Source organism: Drosophila persimilis, unplaced genomic scaffold, assembly GCF_003286085.1.
Source record: "Drosophila persimilis strain 14011-0111.01,24,50 unplaced genomic scaffold, DperRS2 tig00000002-arrow-pilon, whole genome shotgun sequence".
Lineage (NCBI taxonomy): Eukaryota > Metazoa > Arthropoda > Insecta > Diptera > Drosophilidae > Drosophila > Drosophila persimilis.
In genome coordinates this window covers 7,210,512-7,224,845 of record NW_020825289.1, presented here as the reverse complement: position 1 = coordinate 7,224,845, position 14,334 = coordinate 7,210,512, and the positions used below count along the sequence as shown (strand labels likewise).

General features: G+C 45.7%; 5 protein-coding genes across 5 annotated transcripts; 2 read left to right on the top strand and 3 right to left on the bottom strand.

The window, feature by feature from the left end:
* Positions 1-4,767: 4,767 nt before the first annotated feature.
* LOC6590207 lies at positions 4,768-5,620 on the bottom strand. Its single transcript, XM_002016027.2, has 2 exons — positions 5,553-5,620; positions 4,768-5,491 (listed from the first exon to the last, which is right to left on the bottom strand). The coding sequence occupies exons 1-2, from the start codon at positions 5,608-5,610 to the stop codon at positions 5,052-5,054; spliced, it is 498 nt and encodes a 165-aa protein (XP_002016063.1). The 5' UTR covers positions 5,611-5,620; the 3' UTR covers positions 4,768-5,051.
* An 832-nt stretch (positions 5,621-6,452) lies between these two features.
* On the top strand, positions 6,453-7,446 carry LOC6590206 (alpha N-terminal protein methyltransferase 1). The gene has a single exon (XM_002016026.2). The coding sequence runs from the start codon at positions 6,474-6,476 to the stop codon at positions 7,290-7,292; it is 819 nt and encodes a 272-aa protein (XP_002016062.2). The 5' UTR covers positions 6,453-6,473; the 3' UTR covers positions 7,293-7,446.
* A 137-nt stretch (positions 7,447-7,583) lies between these two features.
* Positions 7,584-10,317, top strand: LOC6590205 (cysteine--tRNA ligase, cytoplasmic). The gene is made up of 6 exons (XM_002016025.2): positions 7,584-7,792; positions 7,846-8,335; positions 8,396-9,082; positions 9,143-9,287; positions 9,356-9,954; positions 10,016-10,317. Exons 1-6 carry the CDS (start codon positions 7,614-7,616, stop codon positions 10,139-10,141), a joined length of 2,226 nt encoding a protein of 741 aa, XP_002016061.1. The 5' UTR covers positions 7,584-7,613; the 3' UTR covers positions 10,142-10,317.
* Positions 10,184-12,906, bottom strand: LOC6590702 (exostosin-2). The gene is made up of 3 exons (XM_002016024.2): positions 11,359-12,906; positions 11,134-11,293; positions 10,184-11,071 (listed from the first exon to the last, which is right to left on the bottom strand). The coding sequence occupies exons 1-3, from the start codon at positions 12,848-12,850 to the stop codon at positions 10,570-10,572; spliced, it is 2,154 nt and encodes a 717-aa protein (XP_002016060.1). The 5' UTR covers positions 12,851-12,906; the 3' UTR covers positions 10,184-10,569.
* A 221-nt stretch (positions 12,907-13,127) lies between these two features.
* LOC6590701 (ATP synthase subunit s, mitochondrial) lies at positions 13,128-13,846 on the bottom strand. The gene has a single exon (XM_002016023.2). The coding sequence runs from the start codon at positions 13,790-13,792 to the stop codon at positions 13,151-13,153; it is 642 nt and encodes a 213-aa protein (XP_002016059.1). The 5' UTR covers positions 13,793-13,846; the 3' UTR covers positions 13,128-13,150.
* Between the last annotated feature and the right edge of the window lie 488 nt (positions 13,847-14,334).

The window sequence follows — 14,334 nt, the reverse complement described above, 5'->3', positions numbered from 1 at the left end:
GACAACCTGAAAGCCCCACATCCCCTCTGCACGTCCACATCCACATGGCCTTTGGCGGGGTAGATAGCCATCCATTCGCCCGAGCTCCCCACTGAGCCACTGAGTGTTGTGTTCGTGTGTCCAGCTCCAACTTGGGGCTGGCATGCGAGAAAAGCATTTTCGAGCCAAGACAGCGTTACATTGACAAATGAAGAAGCTCCCATCAGTCAGCGAAGGAACTGAGGGACAGACAGACGGACGGACAGGGAGTACGAGTGGGTCTGGAGTGGCGCGGATGGTGATGCCATGCCCACAAAACACCCAAAACCAAGTGGCAAATGGATACAAATGATGATCAGCGTGGATTGGTGAAAATAATGGAGGGAACAGACTACCAAAGGCGAGCTGCGGTGAGGCGAAAGGAAGGCCCTTACAGGTCCTTGACAGTGGCAGGTCCGCCTCATCATGAGGGGTAAGTGATGGCAGTAAAATATTTTCGCATGCCTTATTAAACAAAAACAAAAGTGAAAAATCGTTCCGTTTGCAACCCCCTTGCTCGGCAAATGCTTCCTCTTCCGGCCTGATGGGGGAAAGGACAACGCTAAGGACACGGAATGTGGGCCAAACATGCGATTTTTGCAAAGGGAAGCATTCGAGAGCAAGGGCTACACTTACATACATTATATTCATTACCGGCTTATTAGCGTGATTTACCGATTGGGGGAGTGATGCGGTATGCGTTGAGGATGTGGATGAGTATGAGGATGCGGATGGGAAAAAGGATGTTTAAGGATGTTCGTGACGATGCTCGGCAGGAGGATGGTTAATGCCTGGCCTGGGAAAATGACTCTGAAAGCGCCATATCCCATATCCGTTTGTCAATAATACCGTGCGAATTTCTTGATGGATGGCTGTAAAACAGGAAGCTCCCTAAGCTCTTTACGCCTCCCCCTCCCGCCACTCTCTCTCTATAATTCCCCCAATCGATGGCTCTGTCATATGCAAATCATGATTTGGGTTTAGCCTGATATGAAACAACGTTCATAGCTTAATGGATCGCCTCGAGAAGAGGGTTTCATCTTCGTTCGTGGTTGTCAATTAGCTGTCAACTTCCTGTCTGCAATTGTACCATTACAGTGGGGACTGGGGACTGCGGACGGCGGTCTGTGGCAGGGGCATCCACTAATTAGCAGGGCTGACCAGATCAGAGAGACAGAGAGAGATCAGATCAAACAGAGAGTATCCTCTTCAGAGGCCGCTGTCGAGGCGCTAATTCAATTAATAATCCCTCGCTGGCCGACACTCGAAGGGGGACACGACACGCGCGATGTTTATCGGACCAACAATTTACACAAATTAAAACTAAACAGATCTCCCCGCTCTCCCCCCCTCCCTTCCGCTTCGAACTTAATTATGCAATTATTATACAATTTTTCTTTAGTTTGGTTGATTTTTCTGATATTCGTATCCTCCTTCGGCTCGAGGCAGAGGCAGTCACGAGCTGAGGTGCCGAAACCCCAAACAGAAACCGAAACCAAGAACATTTGCAGATACAGATACAATTACGAACACATAATCTTTCAGATACACATATGCGAGCGAAAGGCCTTTCTCATTGGCTGGAGGAACGTTAACTGTGTTTGTGTCTGTGTGTCTGTGTGCCTGTGCGCCTGTAGGTGTTTATGTACAAGAATTCGTTCGCCAAGCCGGATACATATGCCGCATAGGGAGTCGGTCGTTTGGGGCGTGGCATGGGTGGGCCAGGATACACATCTGCCATACATATCCAGCAGGCACAGGCGAGTGTTTTTGTGGCACAAGAAAGGTTTAAACTTAATATTTCATTTCATTTCATTTCCAGAGGTATTAATTAATTTCAGTTCCTCAAATTAACTCACGTTTTCAGCAAATTATCTTCTCCTCTGATAAATTCCAGGCTTCTTTTGAAGAACGCATTATACTCCTCCAACACCCTCAACCTTCTCAAGGGTCCGCTTCCTTCCACCCGTGGCATACTCACTCAATACACGATTAGTAATAGATATGTCTCCTTATTAGAACGTGGTGAACGTGCCGCTATTCGCGTTATGTAAATGGATATCGATATGCGAGATGATCGCCAGACCGTTTGATTGATTGATTGATTGCCATTCAGGGCAGGCAGCACCAAATATAAACAGCAATCATGGAGGACAAAGGATGGCTTGGGGTCTTTCTTCTGCGGTATTTGCGGGCGGTTTGTTTTCTATGCGCAATTTATAAAGTTGCTGACACAATAATGGGAGCCAGGCCAGATCGGAATATGCCAGGATCAGCAGCAGCAGCAGCAGGAGCAGGACCGAGGATCACATCACCGCATGGCACCTCCGCCTTAAATTCTCGCGAATTAAATTAAAAAGGAGCTGTGGATTGTGGTCCTGTACTCCTGCAGAGAACATTCGGAGAGCAAAAGTATTGTATTACCAGTAGCCAGGAGCAAGCAGCAGCAGCAGCAGGATCCGTAGAGCGTCCCAAGTTTGCTCGCCTTGATAAGACATAAAAGGTCCTTAAAGACAAAGGACCTTCGGCATAGCAATTGCCCGACCCAACCCAAGCATTTCCTTGTGCGTGTTTATGCTTTGCGCCTTCTTATCCCTCAATTTCTTATCACGGCAAAAAGATCAAATTTCGAGAGGGAGCCAGACGAGGAGAGCGACGGACAGATAGACAGAGAAAAGAAACCGCTGGGAAAGGATGTGCCAAAGGATGTATCCCAGTCTGTGCGACTCTTTTCAGGAGCCAGCGAGGGCGGACAGGAGTCACAAGGAGATTGCATAACAGTCCCCAAGACAGTCTTAAATGCTGAGAATTAATTACATTTCAATTACAACTTTTGAGAAACCAAAAGATCCATCAGACTGGGTCCAAGCTTTAAATGTTACTTCACCTCTTACAAAAATTGCGAGAAGCGAAGAGAGTCAATGCTCCATGTACCCTCCATGTACATGGATCGGTTGGCTGTGTTTTTTTATTTGTTTAAGCATTACATAATCAGATGCTGCTGTCCCCCATGCATCGCCTGGGTAAACGTTTCTGTAGAAGCCCAGACTGAGACACAGACCTTAATTAAATTTTTGTGGCCTGAACAGGAATTGTGGTTCGGTTTCTGTGTGTTGGCTTGTTCTAAGTACGCTTCTTGTGACTTCTTTTATGACCCGCACAGTTTTGGGCCTCGCAAGATGACGACGACGATGATGATGATGGACAGAAACGGACAAGTTTCACAATTTGCCTGTCCCCAGCACATCCCATCCCATCCCCATCCCCATACCCATCCCTCCCCCGTTTCATGTGTTAGTTCATGTCCAGAGTGCGTTTTGACCTCTTGGCGCGTACGTGCCTGGCCTCAGAGTGTGACAAACTGGTTGCTGGGTAGCATAGTGTATACGGTGTGTAGCCGTCGCTGTATAGTGAGCCTATAGTTGTTGTTTTTATGACTTAATGCCGCGTACGCCGCGCAATTTCAATTACAGCCAGAACCCCGCCGCGCTCTGTCATAGTACAAGCTGTTTACACAAATATACGACTACTATGTTGGATATATAGAGCAGCTCCGCTCAAACACTTTCATTACACCATTGAGAACGGGGTGGGGAGGGGGAAGGAGCTGTAAAATTGTTGCACGCGCCCTCCGGTACGAAGGTTAGCCCTACGGTTGGGGCCAGGTGCCAAATTTGACGGGCCAACACCGCTGCCGCTGAAGTCGCGCATAATTTATGCCTTACAAAACTGAACTATGATGGTTTGTGGCGGCGGAGATGGAGTCGACCTCTAAGAATGACTAGGGCACGTGTCTGTCTTCATGATTTCTGGTTCTGCCGTTCTCTATTTCTCGCACAGTTGCATTCATATTTGATGATTCCTTCGTCTCTGCATTTCGAGTTGCCAAATTTAATCAAGCAGTTTCAAATGAAATTGGACCAAAGATATGAAAAACTGATATATTGCAACTCGGGAGTCGTTTTGAGCAGACAAACTGATTAGGAGCCTGAAAAGGTAACCCTATAAAAAAAGGAGATATATAAAAAAGTAGTCTTTTAAATTTGAATTTGCCGCGTACAAATGTGCTGCCAGACTGCTGGAGTACCGAAAAATACCAAAACTACTGAAGTTTAATGTTATCCAGCTTCAACGGCTTTTCAAATTACGCCACAGGTTTGTTTGTACTCTTTAACGATCCGATATTTACGAGAGAGATACCACGGACGAAATACGATTAGATTATCGTTAAAAGAGCCGATGGGGGAAATACATACACATATTAATGCATAGGTGTTATTTTAAAATTGTAAACTCTCACAACTATTTTCTTTTATCTTATCGTTACTTATCTTTACCTTTACCTACCCCACAATCAGTCAAATTAGGTTAAAAATCGAAACCACCAACCATAAACCCCCACGATAGCCCTTTGCAAAAGGTATAAATCATCATAATACTCAGAATTGCTAGCGATTAAAAAGGCAAGTCTTTTGGATCGTTCTGAACAGGTTTCCAAGCGGATATAAATTTTGGACGGACTACATACCTTTGACTCACCTATTTCACCTATTGTGAAAAAAAAAATATAATTTCACTCATTGATTGTCGTTTGTTCGGTTTTCATGACCTTAATGGAATTAAATATAATTTGCCGAAGGGCTATAACGCACATTAGGTGTGAAATGGAAAGCTCTTGATTGAGATAAGCTTTTGTAGAGAAGGAAGGAAAATATGGAAGCTCGATAGCCCAGGAAACCATCGAAAAGGGAACTTTATTGCACTCATACCATTTTTTGCGTTAATATATATACATAAATTGCGAATATCCTTTTAAATTTAAATTTGGCACGCACGAATGTGCTGCCAGACTGTTAAAATGCTTCAAATTAAAGCCAGTGTGACCACACATATTGCTTGGCCAAGGCACAACTACTCAACGGCTTTTTGGTTTAAGCTGAAGTTCTCTTCACCGGTCAGTTTTTGTGTAGGGAGAGACATGCGATCAGGTTATCATTAAGATTCCGTACAACGTTGAAGCACTTTATTAAAAATTAACTGAGAACCTTGGTCAATAGCAGCGCAGAGATAGAGCCAATTATGGTGTACGCACTACCACTGAAGGTTCCCGCGGGTCCATCGTAATTGCAGTTGTCAGTATAGCAGACGCCACAGTGCGACTTCCAGTTGGCCCTGGCATCCGGATCGGTCAGATTACGAGCACAGATCCTGATATCCGGATGGGCACAGCCAAGGAACTCACTCGTAAGCGTGTTGTTAGGGCCAAGAGGTGTTGTGGGCGGGATTTCCGGACCTGTGTAGTAGGTGAGATTTGCACACAAGAAGCTCTGGCTGCCACCTACTTCGGGCACATCGTTGTGGTACGTCGAAAGCCAGTCGCTGGTGGCATTGGCCGTGGCGTTGGAGCATGTCTGGACCGTGGGGTTCTTGCAAGAAGTGGCATCATTGCAGCTGTAGCAGGTCAGCGAGCTGGCTAATTATTAAATTGATTCGGTTATCAACTGGATCATCAGAATCAAACTAAATTTTCTTACCGAATCGCACGCCCACAAAGGCTACAAGCACCACAGCAAAAATCAATTTCTTCCACATATTTATTAAGTGTTCTTCTGTTTGCGACTGTTCAAGGAATACTGATTCGAGCACAGCTCATGTGTCCCATGAGGTTGGTGACAAATATGACGATCATTAAATTATATAAAGATTAGATTAACACATGAAGTTCACAGTAGTAAAAACTATGGCAGAGTTAATGTCTTCTTACAGAGACTAAAAATGGTTATCGGGATCGAGATACAGGAAACTTATCACATGCATAAATAGGTCTAAACAAACTCAATCTAAGAAAAGGTAATTATAATTTAAGGTTGAAAGCTTAAAAAACAGAATTGTTCTATCAGTCAAATGAAATAGGGTGTAAAAACGTCCATACTCATGGCTGAATCATTTCGCTTACACTTACGTTTAGCTTTTTTGTTACCTTTTTTGTTTAAACATTATTTTAGACACAATCCAAAAAAGGGTAGTTCCTTAAATAAACCAATCCTGTAGAAAATCGAATCATCAATCGGATAAAACTATTTGATTAAGGCTGAGTGTCTTAGCTAGCCAGTAATATTAAGCCGAATATTAAAATCAAGGAATATTATTTCTGAGCATGGGCATAGATCGATTAACCCATTGTAGACCAGGGGGTAGTTAAATATTCACCGTTCTGGTGAAAGATGTCTTGGTCTTTGTTATAAGGAAAGATGAAGGATTGGATGAATCTACAAGATGAATTATTATTATTAGTACTATTTTCTGCGTTTTAACTCAGGTTGCTATCCTGTTCAAATAACGGGGGCTTAAGTGGGTTAAGTTCGATTTTTCATCGTACGTTTGATTTACACACTTTGGTTTAATTTTTTGTTGACATTTTTGTTTATTTGAGACACAACTCAAAGCAAAAAAAGATGCCATTGACTGAAGGACCGGCTCCCGAAAAGTGTGTGAATACTTTAAAAGACGAAATGGACAGCAGCGAGGACAAGGAGTGCACGCAGGAAAACAGAAATGGACCGGAATCAAAGGTAGCCGATGCGGTCGCAATCAGTTCCGATGCAAGCAATGCTCAGGAGCCAAAATTTTATGGCAAAGCGCAAAAATATTGGTCGGGAGTGCCAGCCACAGTCAACGGGATGCTGGGAGGCATGGGATACATCAGCGCCACCGATATACAGGGCTCCAACAACTTCCTACGCGAAATAAGGGTGCCGGGAAACAAGCTGGCGTTGGACTGCGGAGCCGGTATTGGCCGCATTACTAGACACCTGCTAATACCTCGCTTCCATTGCGTGGATCTTGTGGAGCAAGACCCAGCTTTTGCCAACAAGGCCCGGGAGTACTGCACAACTGAAAACACGCCAGTCGGCAGCTTGGGGGAGATCTACAACGTTGGACTACAGAAATTCACTCCCACAAAGAAATACGACCTCATCTGGAGTCAATGGGTCTTAGGACATCTCACTGAGCTGGACTTGATCGACTTCTTTCGACGCATCCGGCAGGGACTGGCGCCGGGCGCTTTCTTTGTCCTTAAGGAGAACGTAACCAAATCAAAGGAGATAATCGTTGACGACGAGGATTCCTCAGTTACTCGACCTCTGGAGCACTACGATATCTCGTTAAAGGCGGCTGGATTTCGGATTGTGCGGAAAGTGCGCCAGCAAAACTTTCCAAAGGACCTTTATCCAGTTTACATGATCGCCTGTAAGCCACTCTCTTCGGCTTAAATTCAAAATATAGTTACTACGGTACAAGAGAAATTGTACCCAGAATCCAATACCACAATTTTAGCTAGTCAGACAAATTTCTAAATTATATTTGTATAGCTTATAGAGACAAATAAATTTATCAAATGACCAAGCCGGGTCACAAACTCGCAAACATCAGCATATCCTTTAATTTTTTTTGAATAATAAATAGTCCAAACATGGTCCTGTCCGCTTCATCGGTCCGGCAACGCCAGGTCGGGCGAGCGGTGTTGCCAGTGCGACAGAACTGTTTCTCTGCTGACGAAATATTTGCCGATTTATTTACCAATATAAAGAATAATGTCTAAACGTGTACAACCTGCGTGGCAAGCACCGAAGCCAGCGGAGCGGCCAAAGCTACGGCTGTACAACAGCCTGACGAGACAAAAGGAGGATTTCGTGCCGCTGGATGGGAACAATGTAACCTGGTATAGCTGCGGTCCGACTGTCTACGATGCCTCGCACATGGGACACGCACGGTAAGCGCCACATCACCATCGCAGAGTGGGTATCTTATCTGTTCCGTTCTTAGGTCTTACATTTCCTTCGATATTCTGAGACGCATTCTGGCCGACTACTTTGGGTACAACATCCACTATGTGATGAACATCACGGACATCGATGACAAAATCATCAAGCGCGCTCGTCAGAATCATCTCTTCGAAGAATATGCCGGCGAATCAGCGAATTTACCCCTCGACCAGTTGTTGGATCATCAGAAGGAAGTGCTCGTGCGATTTCAGGAAACGTGCGCAAAGAACACGGATCCCGATAAGAAGGTGATGCTGGACAAGACTCTGCAGCGTATGAACGATGCCGTTGTTGCACTCACAACGGCAGTTAGCCAAGGTGACGAAAAGGGCATCGCTGAGAAGCGGCAACACTACCTAAACGAAGCCAAGGACCCGATTGCAGAGTGGTTGGATGGCAAGAAGGGAGCTGAGATCAATGACAATGCTGTCTTTGAGTCTCTGCCCCGCTTCTGGGAAGACCAGTTTCACAACGACATGAAGTCACTAAACGTGAGTCATAAAAAATGAGTTCCAGAACTTTACCCTATTGTATCTCTTGGGAAATCCCAGATTCTCCCACCAGATGTGCTCACGCGGGTCTCAGAATACGTGCCACAGATTGTGGCCTTTATTCAAAAGATCATCGACAACGGCCTCGCCTATGCAGCCAACAATTCCGTCTACTTTGATGTAAACGGCTTCGACAGGAAAGAGAAGCATCACTACGCCAAGCTGGTGCCAGAGGCATATGGCGACACCAAGTCACTGCAGGAGGGTGAAGGGGACTTGTCTGTGGCCGAGGATCGACTCTCAGAGAAGCGTTCGGCCAACGATTTTGCCCTGTGGAAGGCCAGCAAGGCCGGCGAGCCCTGGTGGGACAGTCCCTGGGGACGAGGTCGTCCCGGATGGCACATCGAGTGCTCCGCCATGGCCTCGGACATCTTCGGTTCAACATTCGACATACACACAGGTGGCGTGGATCTAAAGTTCCCACACCACGACAATGAGTTGGCCCAGTCGGAGGCGGCATTCAACGAGTCCGAGTGGGTCAAATACTTCCTACACACTGGCCATCTCACAATTGCCGGATGCAAGATGTCCAAGTCTCTCAAGAATTTCGTCACCATTCAAGAGGCGCTGAAAAAGCATTCGGCAACCCAGCTACGTCTGGCCTTCCTCCTCCACTCGTGGAAGGATACGCTCGACTACTCCGAGAACACCATGGAAATGGCGACGCAATACGAGAAGTTCCTTAACGTAAGCACCATCAAATTTTATACAATGAGAGCAACCTAGTACTAAAGCTTGTCCCTGCAGGAGTTTTTCCTGAATGTGAAAGACCTGACCCGTCACGTGCTGTCTGAAGAGCCGCGACGGCAGTTTGATGCCTGGACCGATGTTGAGGCTGCCTTGCAGAAGAAGTTTTCCAGCTCCCAGGTGCAAGTGCATGCGGCCCTTTGTGGTTAGTGCTCGTTTGAGGAAACGTTTGTTCATAAATTAAATTCACTAATGAATTCTTTCACGATACAGACAACGTAGACACGCGCAGTGCTCTCGATGCCATTCGGGAGCTTGTTTCCGCCTCCAATGTCTACATACGGGACAACAAGTCGAGACTGAATAGCCTGCTGCTGCGCAATGTGGCCACATACATAACCGACTTGTTGCATGTGTTTGGCGCCATTGCTGGACCACGAGGTGGCATCGGATTCCCAGTGAGCGGCGGAGCCGGGCCTCAGGCAGCTGGTGGCGATCTGGAGACGACAGTGCTTCCCTATGTCCAAACTCTGGCGGAATTCCGCAACTTGGTGCGTGAGCAGGCGAAGGCATTAAAGGCATTCGATATCTTAAAGCTGTGCGACGACCTGCGTGACAATATATTGCCCAATTTGGGTGTCCGACTCGAGGACAAAGATGGTGGCAAGTTTGCCGTCAAGCTGGTTGATCGCGACTCGCTTTTGCGCGAGCGGGAGGCGAAACTGGCCGCCGAAGCAGAGAAAGCAGCTGAGAAGGAACGGAAGAAGCAGGCAGTTGCCGCAGCCGCAGCAGCCAAGGATGCGCAGCGTCGCGTCAATCCCAAGCAGATGTTCCTTGGCGAAACGGAAAAGTACTCGGCCTTCGATGAGAATGTAAGTAAAACATGAATCACAGCTGGAATTTGCATTCTTATTAAGTCAAATCAAATCCTAGGGCCTGCCAACTCTCGACAAGGAAGGCAAAGAGATTAGCAAAGGACAAGTGAAAAAGCTTCAAAAACTGCAGCAGCAACAGGAACAACGCTACAAAGAGTATTTGGCATCCATAAACGAAGCCTAGTCCATAAAAACAGAGCACCAAAAGTATCGTATTGATATTAGCTTAGCATTTAAAATATTCTCATCACTTTTTCCACGCCTAATAATTTCCAAAGTCCGCTTAAAACGAATCCCATTCGTGCAGTCGTGCTAGCCTTGGGCTAATCATCATTAAAATTAAACTCTTTTCTACGATAATATCAACTTTTAATATGGATATTTGTAGGTGTGTCCTCCAGTCCAGGATTCATCACTCCAAACTAAAACAGTTTTCTATGTGAGTTTTCTATCCAGTGAGTGCGCACCAAATAGCGCTGGTTTTGACTTAGGATTGTTCATTGATATATTCGAATGCAACAGAAAAGATTCTTTCTAAACTTGAGCGCTATTCCCATAAGTCTTTGGTATTTTCATAATCATTCTACCGGAATATCAGTGCGTCTGCGGCATTTACAAGCTGCCAATGTCATTGTAACGTTTCAACTTATCCGGGAAATTGTCTCTGAAGAGAACTGGATCCGCTCGAAACTCCACCGTGCGCAGCGGCATGCGACCATAGATCTTGGAGAATCGATCGATGCAGGCGGATCGCTCTCGCATGTGATTCAGATCGGCCGATAGCATCTCGGTGTTGGTGCACTCGGGGCACTTGAATTTCTTTCGCGGCGTCACCTTTATAGGCGGATTGTTGGTAATATTCGCCACCAGAAAGTTCATGGCAATATCCTCACAGTTCATGTGCTCGTCCACCCAGTCCTTGATGTCCCCTGGCATGGCATATGTGTACATGTGGCTCCAGTACTTGTGATGGAAGGCGGCGCCGGTGAGCACCATAGATATCTGGTTAGTCCACTCCGATTCGTAGTGCCAGCGCATTGTCACATTATCCCACACATGGATCCGGCTGGGGAATCCGACAATGTGGTCGGGAAACTCTCGCCAAACCTCGTAGCTTTAAGAAACGTCAGATTTTAACTGGAATTCATAGGATATCATAGTTCAGCTCATTCTTACCCAAAATCAAGCTCGTCAGTCGTTAGCATGATAATGTCGTCGTCTATGGTTAAAATGGCTTCAGTCTCGATTTCCGGATAAGGATAGAATCGGTTCGATAGCTTGTTCTCCTTGGTTTGTCTGATCTTCAGCGGCTTTGAGATGGATGGGAATGTCGATACTGCAGTGGAACAAGTCCGTATTTAATACCAAGGATAAACATTGAAATATTCAGTCCGTGCTTACAGTGTGGCGGTGACTTCTTCTGGTTGTTCCAAATGACCAAAATACTTTGCAGCGAGGGCACGACGGCCAGTTTTTGGATCAACAGGAAGAGGCTCTCCACACGGTCATAAGTGAGAATGACGGCTGTGAAGCCCTGAGATTTGGGCGCCAACGAAGGAAGGAACAGCGGATTGAAGGTGGCGCGGGGATTGGTGGCAATTGCATTCCACTGTCGGCTGCTGCGGGCGCGAAGAGGGAATATACGACTCTCGAGTACCTCAAGAGCCGTCAACGTCACGGTCTTCAGATCCTTGAAGTATTTGGAATAGAGCCACTGGACCTGTTTCTGCATTTCAACAATTTTTACATTTGAAATAGCTTTTAGCTTCTGCATTATGGAATGCAGTTCAAATTCGCGTATGCGTACAGACGCCAGAGACCAATCAATAACGTCCTCAAAGGGCAGCACATAGTTGTCAATGGCAATCACGGGAATACAGCTCTCGGACATTATCTCTACTAGATCGGGCTGACCCAGACGAAGGCTTCTGCCCACAAAACAGAATTTTCCATGCGACAGAAGACGGGGATACTCCATGAGTTTGTGATGCTGCGAGAATGAGCAGCGGGTGGAGAGATCCATGCCATTACAGGGTCCCAGTAGCAGCAGCTGTTCGGCATGAGCAGAGGACAGGTCGCGTAGGGTTCTCAGAAAGCGAGGAAGGACATTAAGTTGTGCCACAACCAAGACAAACTTTCTTTGGGCCGCAGCATGCGGATGTTGATGCCCTACGCGGGGACTCCACACGGGTATAGCGACATCAAAGCCCGGCCGATACGTCCAAGTATCGAAGCCTCCGCCAAATATGATGGCATTATCCGTGTTCACGTCCAGAACCGAATTGTAGGCTGGGGCACTTCCTGGCAGCATATTGAAGATTATGTGGTTATCTCCGCGTTCCCAGAAGTCCAACGAAGCCAAGGCCGCCCCCGCCAAATGTTTGTCAAAGACATTCTGGCTCAACAGATCCAAGCTTGGGAGGAACAAGCAAGCCTCATTGGGGTTCGACGTGTAGTAGCGACTCTTGAGCACTGCCTCCAGGATTTGAAAATACTCGCTGGACAATGTGGTGGCAACCTTATCGGTCTTATCATCCACAAACTCTTGCAACGGATAAATGTAAACCTTGAGTCTATCATGCTCGCACTTGTAGATGTTCAGGCAGTCCCAGAATGTGCAGTTCCCATTGCGCTTCCGCTGGTCTGCATCTGAGTGTAGGATCACCTCCTGACTATGCGAGAGGTCCAGCACCAGAGTGTGCGAGTCCTTTTTCCCATAGAAGAATCCATCTCGTTGGCTGCTCGAAAGGTCCCACAGCAGGAAGCCCGCACAGAGAGCGACAATTGTAAATAAGCCATAGGTAAGGCAGTTCAGCAACTGCTCCTTCGGACTGCTGCTCGATATGGTCCGTGGCTGGGTCACCAGGCTTAATAAATACTTCAACTTGTTCATTTCAGCTCGGACTGCACTCCTTTTTTTACATTTTGTTGGAAAAAGGGGTCAAAACTTGTCCTGTTTTCTAGATTGGTATGACCGTTTGACAGACGCGCGAAAATGCTGTCGATACCATGTTACAGCTGAGTATTTTCCAACACTAACAGTGTCGCCAGTGGCCAGGCAGCCAACAAAAAAATTACACAAAACTAATATATAATATATATATTATTGTATAAATATAATATATTTATCTAGACTCTTCGATTACATAACCATAACGACTTGCAAGAAGGCATTTTGTTGTATCAACATTTATTACTTCTCTTTCAACTGAACGCCCAATTTAGTGGCTTTGATGTCGCAATCTGGCAGCTGCTTCTTCAGCTCAAGAGCCACTTGTTCCATGTTCTTTACGTAAAGCATATCAAATATAAGCAGTTGCTTCAAGTTTTTGAGTTCGCCTATTACGCCCAGACCAGAATCGCTGATGTCATAGCAGCCGGAAACTTGAAGCCGCTCCAGCGAACTTCTGATGTGCCGCAATCCTTCCAATCCATCGTTTTCCAGATGCTTGCAGTTGTGAAAGATGACTGTGTCAATTGAATTACATCCCTTGAAATGAGCCAGTCCAATTTTCATTATGGATGCGTTAGTGGCATCCACGACTTTGATGGCAAACTTGGTCGTCTCCGCCGGCAGCGAGTTGTAGTCCTTCCACAACTTAGTCGGGTTGTCCACAAACCTCACACCGCCTCCATTTTTCACAATCCATTCGGCACAAAGCCTATTTGGACCCACCTTGGCGAGACGCTCCGCATCCACTTGGTTGAAGGCGACTGCCACATAGCCCCAGATACTGCGGCCTATTGGATATGAAGCCTGTGGCAGGCATTTCGATGTTCTGAACTGTAGTACCACTTTTGTTAACGTTTTAGGAATCCAGTTTAATACAGACATTGCAAGAACTGCTGTAGGTGTCGTACATTACTCAGCACTGTTTAGAAGGTTGCGTTGCCAATTTGTATGTTAAAATTTGTAGTCATTTTTTTTAAATGTAATAGTAAACTCCAGTTCAAGCGCTTCATTATTTTGTTGATTCTTATGTTTGTCATTTTGCATCTTACAAAGCCGACTACATTTTATGTTGTTTCCAACACTGGAACTACACTTTTTCAAATGATATTTATCCCGCAAACGAATTGGAGATCAAAGGATTTAACTGCCGCTCTCTAGAATCAATACATTTTTCATTCTAAATGCAATAAAAAATTGGAAAACGATCGCAAAATCGGAGATTGGCTGTAATATTGGTATTTTCAAAATAATGTATGATGCCGCCGTATTTAACTTACACTTACCGCTCAAAAATACCGATACCCCGTTTATCAACGAATAATCAAAAGTTGCGGCTGTTTCATTTCCTTTTTCAGGCAAATAAAAAATAATAAAAGCAAGTATTTCAAACAAGCCAGTCAAGTAGAAAATATGTTCATTAATGT

Coding starts and splice junctions, on each gene's coding strand:
- LOC6590207 (XM_002016027.2), bottom strand. CDS start 5,610: ATGTGGAAGAAATTGATTTTTGCTGTGGTGCTTGTAGCCTTTGTGGGC. Junction 5,492..5,552: donor CTTTGTGGGCGTGCGATTCG/GTAAGAAAATTT, acceptor TTTAATAATTAG/CCAGCTCGCTGACCTGCTAC.
- LOC6590206 (XM_002016026.2), top strand. CDS start 6,474: ATGCCATTGACTGAAGGACCGGCTCCCGAAAAGTGTGTGAATACTTTA.
- LOC6590205 (XM_002016025.2), top strand. CDS start 7,614: ATGTCTAAACGTGTACAACCTGCGTGGCAAGCACCGAAGCCAGCGGAG. Junction 8,336..8,395: donor ACGACATGAAGTCACTAAAC/GTGAGTCATAAA, acceptor GGGAAATCCCAG/ATTCTCCCACCAGATGTGCT. Junction 9,083..9,142: donor AATACGAGAAGTTCCTTAAC/GTAAGCACCATC, acceptor TTGTCCCTGCAG/GAGTTTTTCCTGAATGTGAA.
- LOC6590702 (XM_002016024.2), bottom strand. CDS start 12,850: ATGAACAAGTTGAAGTATTTATTAAGCCTGGTGACCCAGCCACGGACC. Junction 11,294..11,358: donor GAAGAAGTCACCGCCACACT/GTAAGCACGGAC, acceptor GTTCCACTGCAG/TATCGACATTCCCATCCATC. Junction 11,072..11,133: donor ACTGACGAGCTTGATTTTGG/GTAAGAATGAGC, acceptor CGTTTCTTAAAG/CTACGAGGTTTGGCGAGAGT.
- LOC6590701 (XM_002016023.2), bottom strand. CDS start 13,792: ATGTCTGTATTAAACTGGATTCCTAAAACGTTAACAAAAGTGGTACTA.